Source organism: Drosophila teissieri, chromosome 4, assembly GCF_016746235.2.
Source record: "Drosophila teissieri strain GT53w chromosome 4, Prin_Dtei_1.1, whole genome shotgun sequence".
NCBI lineage: Eukaryota > Metazoa > Arthropoda > Insecta > Diptera > Drosophilidae > Drosophila > Drosophila teissieri.
Window position 1 is genome coordinate 1,010,330 of NC_053033.1, and position 12,888 is coordinate 1,023,217.

The window sequence follows — 12,888 nt, forward strand, 5'->3', positions numbered from 1 at the left end:
TGGCCTTGTCTTCGAGGGTTGCCCATTTTTGGCATTGCAGCGCCGCACGCTTGTTTGATCGTTGCCATGTTCTGGTTGTTAGGGATTGTACCCTCGTTCCCTAGTCGATTGAATGTTGCTGTTGCTCCTACATTTGCAGTGAGTATTCCGATTCTTGCTGCCATACTGAGAACTCTACGGCCTCGAGAGTCGGTTGACGGCATACCCCATTCTATAGCTCTTGAGTTAAAGTCACCTGCTATTATAAGGTCGCCTCTTATTTGCCTTGCGTTGTCTTCAATACCTTCAAGTTTCGTCTGGAAAGTCTGAATATCGTCACTTGGGGTCAAGTAGCAGCTAGCTATCGTCCAGTTTCTGATTTGTGTTAGGACATGGCATCTTCCTCTTTTGTCGTTTCTGTGTGGAACCGTAGTAGGGTCAGGCATCCATATTGCCGCCGTCTTTGTATCGTCTTCTAGCCAAACCCCTTCCTCCCGTCCCTTATATTGTTCAGAAATGATAACCACGTCGATTTGGTTTTCTAGCACAATTTGGTGCAGCAGGTCATTTGCCGTTCTGCTTCTATGCATATTAGCTTGAAGAATCTTCATGGCTTTCCTTTTCTGGCTACGCTTGAGCAGTTCGCTGTCCCAGGGAGGTGTCCAACGTCGCTCCTGTTCTCCGATGCACAGATACAACATCTTGGTGCCTTTGTGCAAGTCTTCATTTTATGTCCGCCTTCACCACATCTGATGCAGAGGTCTCTCCTATCCGGTCCGTTGCAGTTATTTTGCAAATGTCCGACCCCGAAACACTTAAAGCATCTCTTTATGTCAAGACAGCGCTTAACCCGGCAGCGGGTCCATCCTATTTTTATTCTCTGCTCCGCCAATATCTTTGACGCGTCCCTGATAGGTAGTGTAACAAAGGCTCGCCTTTGTTCTGACCTATTTACTCCTGTCAGGTGTATTACAATTTCTTGGCTTGTATCGCCTATTCCTTCTCTTATTGCTGAGATTATTTCATCCTCTTGTGTGATGCTGTCGATATCTCTTATTTCCAGTTTGACTAATTGCTACATGGTCTTCACTGTAGCACACTCTTAATGACATCGCACAGTTTGTCCGTTTCGCTTCCTTTTGAAAGTTCCAGAAGCATATCACCTGACTTGGTTTTTCTAACCGACTATATATTACTGTCGGAATCCTCTGGTTTCAGGTTTTTTCGCAGGTTGCACAACACCTCGGCATAGCTCTTTCCCTTTGCTGGTCTGACTAGCACAGCTTCAGGGCGAGTGCGCGTTCTTGCGCTAGGCTTGTTTTTTCTTTTCTCAGCTTCACTGTGCCTTACGTCCGCTTCTTTAGTGTTGCTTTCCTGTTTCCCCTTCTTATATGTGACCGTTTGAAATCCGTCATTTGCCTGCTTATTTGGGACTTTCTTGCTCGGCTCTTGCGCAGCCGGGCTAGTGGCCGTCCTCTTCTTGAGTGTCGAAACTGGTGTTTCGCTCAATAAATTGCCGGATGTATTTTCTTTGGCCTTCCTCGATTCCTTTGAGCGCTCTAGTTCAGCAGCTTTCCGGCTCGATCGATAATTTTCTATGATATCAAAGAGCTCACTCATTTCTGAGGTGCCATCCTTGACGTCCATACTGATGTTCCGTTGCTTCTGCATTGCTATCTTCATTTTCCTTAGAATGGCTTTGCATTGCGATAAGGCCTTCTCTTCTAACGCCTGCATCTTATATATAAGCTCCTGTCGTGGGGAGCATGACGTCGAGGTCTGTGTGAACAGGGCAGTCGGTTGCGGCGGGTGGGGGGTTATTTCACCTTCAGCCTCTGTTTTGTCCTTGTCCACATCGTTAGGGCTAGGGTTGGTCATCGTCGTCGCGTTGTTGTCCGGTGTTCTTGCCATCAGGCCGCTCTTCCTGAATACGTCTACTTCATTGTTCTTGTTTGTTCTTGTTGGTCTTATTGGTCGTTTCTGTACTTTTTATTATTTATTCAGGGTCCAACATATGGGTTTAGCACTTACCCCACAAAGGAGTAAGGCCTAGGCCTCTGCAAGTATCATAATGCGCCATAGGTATTAGGAGTTTTCTCGTCCTTTTGGACCAAAATGGATGTCTGAATCCATCACCATCTCGCCACATGAGCTAATTGGGAATATTTGAAGGTAGTTTTTTAGTCACTACTGAGATCGAGATCAGAAAACATTTCTATTCGCAAATTAAAAGAAACCGCTTAAATATTACAGAATTAAAGATATTAATTTCATAATTCAAATACCTGCGATGGTACATCCACTTGTAGGGGTCCAGTTAAGGGTCATATTAACACATTGATACGACATACGTAATATACTTTCTTTTATTGCAATAGAAAAAAATAAAGACTAACATGGACTTATTGTGTATGTGAAGAATCTTTAACAAATGTTTTTAAGAATTACCAATTAATTTGTATACAGGTACTTATTTACATAAATAGGAATGTGCGATTGTGATTTTAGAATATACAGATGAAAATGGATTTAAAAAATAAATAATTCAGCGTCTGCTCTGCATTATGTACAAATGTACATACGAGTGCCAAGAGACAGAAATAGTAGATTAATTTTTGTAAGTGTGCGGGTGCGTATTTTAAAATAGCTTAAAACATACATTTTTAACGTAATATTCGTAATATTTTTGTATACGTGACCAAACATTTCTTTTATTAAATACTTTAAGTTTAGAAATATATTTATATTCATATATTATCCACGATTTCCTTTATTATACTATTGTTTCTTCATTCTTGCCTACGAATTTATGTAATATAAACACCTCTAAAAAATAAATTCAAATAAAGTCGTTTTGGCAAATTAAACAATGTTATGTAGTATTTAATATTATAGTAGTTTTGAGGACTTGGTAGTACGAGATGCCCGACTTATGTGCCCATGGTTGGCTCCTGCCGTATTTCCGATTTCAGTTTGACAAATTCCTTGGCCACTTCATCATTATTTCGCTGCGACAAAATTCTTAAAATGGTCCAACCCGTTTCGTCCATTTCGATACGCCTCATTAAGGGTAACCAGCATGCGACCGATCCCTATTATTCATAAAATACATAAATTCAGTTTATTTAATTTATAAGATTTTATAAGAACTACAAACCTTTTCCGATATATCTTTTAATGGAATTACGGCTACGCCTACAAGTCGATCATCACGAGCAAAACAATAGTCCTTGACGCAAATGTGCAATTCAAAGAAGTCTAACTGCTCCTCATTTCCAATGGTGCTAGTATAAGCAAATAGATTATTTAAAATTATTTATTACACTTTTTACCATTTAATAAAGGGCCTTACAAGCTGAATGATTCGTTGTATTTGGGTGACCAGTTATTAGACTTCGACTTTGTAGCGAACTTTCTTTTTTTTTCTTGCAGGTGTGGTCCGATTAAATTAATGTCAACAAATGGTCTGAACATACCCGATGGTATTTGCCATTTAAGGTCATTAGCAGCAACAACTAAAGGCAAACATGTATATATATATATATATATGTATATAAATATGACGCAATATATTGAACTTACCTTTCACGTTTACTTTATGTTCACCGGTGCCTGGATGGGAAAATAAGTCTATTTGCACGGATATTTCGCCGACACTTTCTTCTGAGTTTTCTGGATCGACTTTATTAATGTAATGAAATTAAAATTACCAAAATTTTGGACGTAAAATATTTTTTGCGCTTTGCGAATAAAAAAAAATTAAATCATTAAAGCACATTTTAAAAGTATGTGCATAGACCAATATAATCGCTAAGGTACGTAACGACATTACACCTTTGTGCGGGCGGAGTGCGACTTTTGGCTCCCCCCAGAAATATGCTGGCATAATGCGCTTAAGTCCCTGCAGTTCTATACATTGCCTTTTTAGCCATGATTCACCACATATTTTATCGCAAGTTCCTAAATACCGCTACATTTGTATGAAAACTAGAGAAAATTTCTAAGTAGATTGTCCTGCGATTCATCGCTATGACAAAACCTTACAAAATCGTCGAATTTTCAGCAGCTTAACACATTTTTAAATATATTTTTATAAAACCATTTTTATCAATATTTTCCTAAAAATATACATTCATTATCTGATTTTAATTTTTTAGTTTATTTGGTTGGTTTTAAATTTTGCACATAATTTATGTAACCATAGAAAAATACTAATATAACATTTTAGAAAAAATGGTCTGCTTTCAGTTACTATTGAACTAATTAAATTCGGAAATGGCAAAACTTTTTTTGGTGTACTGATAAAAACTAACAAAATACATTCTCAAATTAAAAATTTTTCAAATGCGTGGGAGCGTCTGGAGCGGTGTAATATACTGTTCAACCCGTCAATGTATATATTTTACTTATAAACAACAAAATAACTAGGAATTATTTAAAGAAGGTATCTTGTGTGAGCGACCCCACCCAAAATATTTTATAAACACCTCTAAATTTTGAACTTTTATTTTTAAAAGAGGCCCTTTTTCATTATGTAGGATCACTTTAAAGTGTACTTACCCTCGTGAACTTGGCTTGATATAAAGGTTTTGATTAATGTGTCGGTCATTTGTGTATATAAACTGAGTGCGTAACGTAAACTCTGAAGCTCGGACGACTTTTCGAGAAAGGTCTTCTTCAGTCCATTGCCACCCGCGTGAAAATATTGTTTTATTGTATCTAAGGCAACGTCAAGCACCGCGCACTGCTTGGGTGACAAGTTTTTTTCCACTTCTTTTGATATGTCCATTACCCCGCTCAGAGCACTTTTAACATCCTGCTTTCCTGCCATATGTGACTTGAACAAACGACCCATGTCTTCAATTTTTGCATTGGATGCCAAGTTTTTCGCATTGTCAGTAAGGTGTTTAAACATCATCTATTTAAAAAAGTAGATATTAATTACATTACACTAAGCTCAATAGCGTTATTTTACGAACAGTTTTATCAGTCATAGGTGGTAAAACAATTGTTTTCTCTAATATTCGCATTACGATCTTCCATAACTCCTTTAGTAATCTCTTCAATACAGTTTTTTCGCATGATTGCGCATAGAGAGTTAAAGATCCATCGAGTAAATCCATTAGCGGCCTTAAAACTTCATCGGCCTCAACGGCGACCGCGTTCCTTTGGGCTGCAAGATTACCAACAGCAAGAGTTCCACTGCCTCCTTTGATAGAAAGCAACATGTCCCCAAGTTCTCGCACTGATTGAGTTATTCGTGGCTCCAAACTTAAGATGTTTAATTTAAAAACATATATTTTACTCTTTTGTGACTTAATGTCTAGTGAAACCAACCTTATTGCGAATTGTGAAGCTAAGTCGTCCAACGCTGAGTTAAGATTTTGCTGAAGTTCTTTTAAAATATTCGCGGCATCCTCCTCTAGCTTATCCCCACCCATAGACTCAAACATTTTTTCTAACTGCACCCTCAGTTGTTGAATGTTGTTCATAAGTATGCAAGCCTATTAGAGCAGAGAGAAAATATAGAATATTATGGAAGATTAAATGTTATCTATAAAATTCCTGACTTATTTTTCTACTCACGATTCTTTCATCCTTCATATGCTCTGGAAACTCTACTTTCACAATATCCGCATAGGCTATTAGCACTTTTACGATTGTTTTAGCAAAACGCCTCATGTAACGTTTCCAAATTTCTGGATCAGGACACTCGAGTTTGCTAACAACATCGAAACATTGCGTCAATTGCGTAAAAACGTCGACTACAGAATTTGAAAAAAGCGCGTGCTCGCTGCTCTTTTGAAACTACAACACAACGAAAATAGTTTTAATTTAAGAACTGGTTATAATAACAATAATATTATTTAAAGACCTGCACAAGTAAACGAAATGTAATATGATGGGAAAAATCAAGCAAGTATATAGGTCATCTTCTCTTCGCTTAAGGGTGTTAAATAGGAAAACGGCCTACTGTGGTCTATGTATTTCATCAGCAAAGAACGACTTGAGAGCAGATCTCAGAACCAGTAGTTTTAAAAAAATTTCTCTCGATTTACAAACCGCCAAAAAACTGTCTGTGTTAAAATTTCTCCTTCTCACTTCCAGTAGCTGAGTAACGGGTAACGGATAGTCGGGGAACTCGACTATAGCGTTCTTCCTTGTTTCTTTTCCGTACGTTCGAAATATGAGATTGGACCCGTATGGGACCAAATCTTGCACTCAGAAAACTGAAAAATTAATCGCTTCTTTCCAGGGTGGGGAATGAACATAACTTCTGCAAGAGTACAACCCAACTACTGCCAAATGGATACAGGAAATACAAATTAAATAATAAATATATAACATATATTTATGCGATACATTCTCGAGCAGGTCTTTTTTACTTTCGGTCAGATTTGTATATTTCTTACCCCGTCTTTTTTGTCCCTCTTAAATGCACCATGAAGGTATTCCAATGAAACATCGTCATTTTCATTTAGCCACTGCATCACAAAAGGCTCGAACCATGCTGGGTAATCGGGAACCGCTCCCTTGTAGGGAGGCACCTCCTTGACGTAGTTACTGTATAGCCACTTAACTCGAAAGTGAAGGTTCATATAAGCGGATGACTTGCATAGACGATGCTGCTCGTGTTCCTCGAGCGCGTACTTCATGTCCACAGCAAAGAGATGCCACATTGAAGAGGCTGATAACTGCACACGTATATCAAAGTTAAATTGTTATTCTTAAGATCAACAACAAAAAGTTTACCTGTCCAATATTGAGCTCTTGGGGAAATTGATTTAAAACGGTTCCGTAACTGTTTTTGTCTTCATCTATTACAGATACGATTAAAGCTATAAGCTTGTGCCAGAAGTCAACGCTATCAAGCTTTGGTTCGTGATCGTCTGGCGCACGTTTAGCTTCATTGGGATCAACCTGAGTTGGTTAAAAGTTGGTTAGTAAAAAAAAAAGGGAGGATTATATCTATTATTAAAATTCTGAACCGCTCTTTGCTCAGCTTATAAGTAAGTACCAATTTCATGGCTGAACAGGATTGTTTATTTTACCCGTAACTCGTAGAGTAGAAGGGTATACTAGATTCGTTGAAAAGTATGTAACAGGCAGAAGGAACCGTTTCCGACCATATAAAGTATATATATTCTTGATCAGGATCAATAGCCGAATCGATCTGGCCATGTCCGTCCGTATGAATGTCGAGATCTCAGGAACTATAAAAGCTAGTGAGTTGAGACTCAGCATGCAGACTCCAGAGCCATAGACGCAGCGCAAGTTTGTCGATTAATGTTGCCACCCCCACTCTAACGCCCAAAACTGCCTCGTCCACACTTTTGAAAAATGTTTTGATATTTTTTTTAAAAGTCTTGTAAATTTCTGTCCATTTGCCAAAAACATTATGCCCCGCCCAAAAATTTCCAAAACTGCCGCGCTCACACTTTTGAAAAATATTTGGATATTTTTTCACATTTTTGTTTGCCTTGTAAATTTTCTCTCGATTTGCCAAAAATCTTTCACCCCCACTCTTCACCAGCACTCTAACTGCCATATATCGCCAAAAACTGTTTTTGTTGAAATTTTTCCTTCGCACAAACTGAGTAACGGGTATCAGAGAGCGGGGAAGTCGATTCCCTTTTGTTTTTAAGTCCTTTTTACTTTAACGTTGAGAACTCTTCAACTAAGGCTGAAAATTTTAGTGACGCTTATGCTGCGCAATTTATTTCCGAACGTTGTCACGTTCATTTTAACGACAAAAAGCGCCCCATTTCTACCGATGTTTCAGAAAATGCTTAAATTTCTCGTTCGCACTCCCACACACTAAGTAATGAGTATCTGATAGGCGAGAAACTTTCGTTGCCTTTTGTTTAACATCAAGTTAATCGACAAGTATTAAAAACTTTTGTAGACCCTGTAAACACGTATGTACATATGTATATGAATTCTTTATTAATGATTCCCGCTTGTCTCGGTAAAATGCTTTATGTTTAGTATATAGTATATTTTTGCCATGACTATGGACCGCCAAAACATGTGCATCTTTCAAATTATTTTAATTTTTAAATTATAATCTATTATTATACTAATATTATATAAATACCCTAAAATATACAATACTTTTTACCTGAAATTCTCTATTGTAGAGTTCATAGCAGTTCTCAAATAAGAACTGATATGTGGATCTTAGGCATGCTTTAACACAATCCTTGACTACAGTACTTGCCCTCGGCGGGCTAGATAGCTCTTGTACCTAGGTTGGTATATATATAATGTATTATTAGACAATTTTTATTATAATTAAATTACCTTCATGCGGAAAAATGTTATGCTGGTCAATAAATCGACTGTAGATTTTAGATCCATCAACTTTTCTGGGCTCGATGCAGGAAAGTTATTTCTGTACATTGACAAATCAATCCTTAGTGAGTTGTGCAATTGGTCCAGCAACTTAACAAATTTTTCTTTCTAAGAAACAATAGATTTTGTTGTAAACAGATTTAAATGTTTTCTAATACTAATGATAATTCATTGGTTACCCCAAAATTGCTGGCAGCAAATCTATCACTGGCCGATACAGCTGAGGAAGCAGTCGTATGAGCATAATAAGCATTTATGTTTGCCAACAGGGTACTCATTACAGCTGGTACCCCTGGACAAAGGTATTTAGCAGATAAGCAGTGGAAATGTGTCATTGCTTGATAGATATTCTCAATTCCATATCGCATAGAAAACTCGTCGACAATTTCCTCGGGTATTTCATCAAAATACAGCTTCCAAGCATCGTCCCCTTTTTGAGTTGGCAACTTTACCTTTAACATGAATGTCAATTTGCATGATTTGTATGAGAAGAGACCAAAAACCTTGTTAATAAATAAATAACTTAATTTATTACTTACCATTCCGGTATTTTCTTCACAAAGATAATGAAAAAGGTTCTCGTGTAGACAGGTATATTGTACATGGTAAGGAGCTACCTTTTCCTCGCCTTTAATTTCAACAGATATATGAAGCCGTATGGCGCCTGACACGGCCGATTTATCTGTGCGCTTTTCCAGGTTGTACCATACATCCATCTCACCAGAAAGAGTACGAACCTCAATAATTGTTTGGCCCAAAAAGTCGTCCGACTCTCGAGTTAATTTCTGACGCAGCTTCGACTTCAGGTCATTGTCTTCGTCCCAAACTCGAACTTTTATGCGGTCAGAAGAGTTGTGGCATTCGCTACATTCAGCCAATAAACAATAATTTATTTATTATAGTAATACTACATTTGTTAACACCTAATTAAAATAAATATTAAATATTAATATTAATTCAAGAAAAATACTGTAGTTTCTAAAATTTTAGTTCTAATATAATCGGTGACTAGCTTGAATTGGGATTACTGAATTGGGATTATAATCGTTAAATTATCGTATTATTGCATTTTTCGTAGGATAATAATATTGAATAAAACTTTTCGATAAGTTCTGTAACGTAGAATTCGTAGGCGTAAAGCTGTCTTATTCCGATAGCTCTGAATATAATACTCCCTCTTACTTAAATCATTTGACCGCAATTCAAGCCGTCTCAAATAAGCTGTCTCATAGGGACCAATTGGTGGTTCTAACCGACCTAGTGCTAAAGAAGAAAAATCAAATATAAAAATCAAATATTGCACAACATCAATTTAGTGACGGCTTGCTCTACATATCGTTGTCGCAAGCCCAGAACGTGTGTTTCTATCCAGCACCTCTTACTCAACCTGAAGATCCATATTATCCTACTTTTGAGGTGACAATCGACCAAACGACCAAAATAAATTATTGGGCAAGGAAAATTTCCTGAAGCTAAATTTGGGTCATTTGAAGCTTTAATGGGTCAAAAATATATTGTATACGGCAATTAAAAAATTTTGTAACTCTTGTGCTCCAATGTACTATCCGTCAATCTTTAACAAACCTCGTCGGTATATTAAAGAGTTGACACACTTAAGAAATGTAAAGTCCAGACTTTATACCACATTTAATTACATCGGCCTCTCAGTTTATCTTTTCTAAATATTTAAGTGCTCGGTTAAATTTTACCGTGCTTAAGACCCAGTTAGCAGTTCCGAAAAATTTTTTAATTTCGCGAATACTGAGCGCAAAACCACTTCTTACCTTTCCTTGCTATTTTTGGAATATATACGGTAACATTCGATTAGGCAATATCCGATCCATTTAACCTGATTTTCCAACCCCAAGTCGCATTTAATATTTTTTTTCCCACTCAAAACTAAAGCTTACTGCTAAGCCAGAGTGTTAAGAGCATCTATTTGTCATGTCCCGACGGAATTCCTGACTATGTACTTAGGTCCTGTGCTGAAGCCTTGTGCAAGCCTCTTTTGAAACTGCCTACCTTTTTTCTGGAAAGTTTAAAGTTCCCGTATATGTGGAAGGAGTCCGCTGTGTTCGCTCTCCATAAAAAAATTAACAAATCGGATGAAAACAATTAAAGAGGTATATCTAATTTGTCAGCCGGCCCTAAGCTTTTGAAAATGTTGTCAATTCTACTTATTTGCAGCACCTTTATAGTAAGGCGTTTGACTCTACTATTAATTCACTTTTGGAAAGGAAACTTCTCGGTTAAGCTTGTAATTGGATTTTAAGTGGTTAGAATGTAAATGTATTAAATGGCAATGTATTCTCCGAGTCTCATCATGGTGTGAATGCCTCTAACTCTAAATGCAAAGTAAAGACTTTTTTTCTGTCAACACAATAAACACGACTTGCACTCTAAGGTGCTATTTTCACATATCTCGTATATTGTATGGTATGCTTAGTTTACTAAAAAGGTGTTTATAGAAATTTTGAGAACCTTTATATGACTTATTCATTTCGCTAGTCCCTCCGATTTTGAGTATAGATCACCTGTTCGGAGTTAGCAATATGGAGTTCACTTGGACTTTTTACTGTTTGTCTTACAGCCGTAACTTACCTTCCCTAGCCAACCATAGAACGATGCTTAAATCTGCCTTTATATGTTATCCTATTAATGGTAAAGTCCACATACCCGAGTTGGTTATTAAGCTACACATTTCGGTTCCAAGTAGATTAACTAAAAATTATGTAACACTAATTATACACGTTACTCGTAGAGTAAAAGGGAATACTAGATTAGTTTAAAAATATGTAACAGGCAGAAGGAAGCCTTTCCGACCATATATTCTTGATCAGGATCAATAGCCGGGTCGATCTGGCCATGTCCGTCTGTCCGTCCGTCTATCTCTCCGTTCGTATGAGAGATCTCATGAACTATAAAAGCTAGAGAGTTGAGATAAAGCATGCAGAGTTCAGAGACAGACGGACCAGATCAACTCGGCTATTGATCCTGATCAAGAATATATATACGTTATATGGTCGAAACCGCTTCCTTCTGCCTGTTACATACTGTTCAACGAACTGTTAACGAATCACCATCACAAACAGGAAGTAACAAAGATCCTTTGGAAGGTCCTTTATTTAACGAATTAATTGTATATTTCAATGATTCTATTAACATAATGTTAAAGATTAAAAAATATGAAATTTTTGTTTGCCTGTATAATCTATTTTTATAAAAACTCTTAGAGTTCTGTGCAAGGAAAATTGTTAGAAAATTGCTTTACGTAACCCTTCTATTTCACCGGTGGTTTTGGAAACGCTTCCATCTACCTGTTAAAAGCTTTTCAACATATCTAATATACCCATTAACTACCAGTAACGGGAATAATAATAGCATTATTATAAATATATAAAAAAGAAAAAATATGTATATATGTACATATATGTATATTTAGACAGCTAAATATGAAACAATATAGTATTTGTAGTGGTTGCTCAATTAATAATTTATTTTGAGCCTTCTAAGGTATTTTTACGATGATTTAATACGAAATGGTTATGTATACTTTCACTTTCATTAGCAATGTCAAACGATATGCACTAACCTACTATTAAATAGTAAACTTTCCACCTAGAATATTTTCTCAAAAATCAAATATTCACCAATATTGATCATTACAAATAATAATGATCTTAATTTGTATATATTTAATATACACAAGTGGGAGTGCATTTTAGGTGTAATTATTCTTTATATACATATACAATTGATATTGTGAAGTAAGGGATTCGATTAAGGGCACAAGTACTCACAAGTGAAACTTCTCGTTCCACACAGGGTTAAGTTCCTGCGGCATTGTTCGCGTTCGTTTTTTCACCTTGCTAACCTGCACCGTCACATATGGATCACTGGTACCGCTTTTATCCTTCGCTATCAGGCCTTGAGCACAAATCACTGCATCAAACCAGGTCAAATATAGTGGGTTCATCAATTCATCAGTTCATCGTTTCCAAAACCATAATCCGAAAATCAACAATTTCGAGTGTGGTAATCGAATGTAGCATGCCGATTAAAATCATGTTCCAGATGTAAGAGTTTGTCATTTTCATATCAATCGTTGCCAATTTTTATTTATTGTTTGTGTTGATTGTAAAATAGTTACAATTTCAGATTTTCAAATTTTGTATATTAATTTCAAAGCGATTTTGGGGGGTTGAAACGAAGAAAGTAGTTTTGAGAATTTTTGAGTTTTATTATGTGCATTTTAACAATTATAAAATTTTGTTGGTTTTATTTTCAGTGTTGGAAATTGATTTTCAAGGGAGAAAGAAGAAGAGAAAAAACGGAGTCTTTTTAGTAATGATCTTTAATATCAGCTCAGCAGAAACCGTGCAGTGCTGCTGACTTGATTACTCTGTCATATATACACATATGTATGTACATATACACAATCACTAAGATAATATAAGTATATACATTTATGTACACATGATTGCTAGTCAGAAAGATGCAAGTGACAAAGTTATTTATGTAGGTAAGTGTAAAAGGTGCCTTGTCGATTACAAA

The 12,888-nt window shown here is 36.6% G+C and overlaps 1 protein-coding gene across 15 annotated transcripts in view; it reads right to left on the bottom strand.

The window, feature by feature from the left end:
- Positions 1-2,719: 2,719 nt before the first annotated feature.
- The window catches only part of LOC122622873 (protein unc-13 homolog A), a 37,589-nt gene continuing 27,420 nt past the window's right edge, over positions 2,720-12,888 (bottom strand). For 11 of the 15 annotated variants that reach the window (XM_043801507.1, XM_043801513.1, XM_043801512.1 and 8 more), the window contains 15 exons: positions 12,135-12,276; positions 8,874-9,198; positions 8,514-8,786; positions 8,284-8,442; positions 8,102-8,227; positions 6,733-6,900; positions 6,393-6,674; positions 5,566-5,787; positions 5,317-5,483; positions 4,959-5,250; positions 4,540-4,897; positions 3,562-3,660; positions 3,332-3,494; positions 3,137-3,263; positions 2,720-3,071 (listed from right to left, as the gene is read on the bottom strand). In XM_043801507.1, coding sequence (XP_043657442.1) covers positions 2,910-3,071; positions 3,137-3,263; positions 3,332-3,494; positions 3,562-3,660; positions 4,540-4,897; positions 4,959-5,250; positions 5,317-5,483; positions 5,566-5,787; positions 6,393-6,674; positions 6,733-6,900; positions 8,102-8,227; positions 8,284-8,442; positions 8,514-8,786; positions 8,874-9,198; positions 12,135-12,276 — 3,065 coding nt within the window. In that variant the 3' untranslated portion in view covers positions 2,720-2,909. Of the gene's footprint in view, positions 3,072-3,136; positions 3,264-3,331; positions 3,495-3,561; positions 3,661-4,539; positions 4,898-4,958; positions 5,251-5,316; positions 5,484-5,565; positions 5,788-6,392; positions 6,675-6,732; positions 6,901-8,101; positions 8,228-8,283; positions 8,443-8,513; positions 8,787-8,873; positions 9,199-12,134; positions 12,277-12,888 lie in introns of those variants that run through there. The other 4 variants (XM_043801514.1, XM_043801505.1, XR_006326350.1 and 1 more) reach the window with 3 other exon arrangements.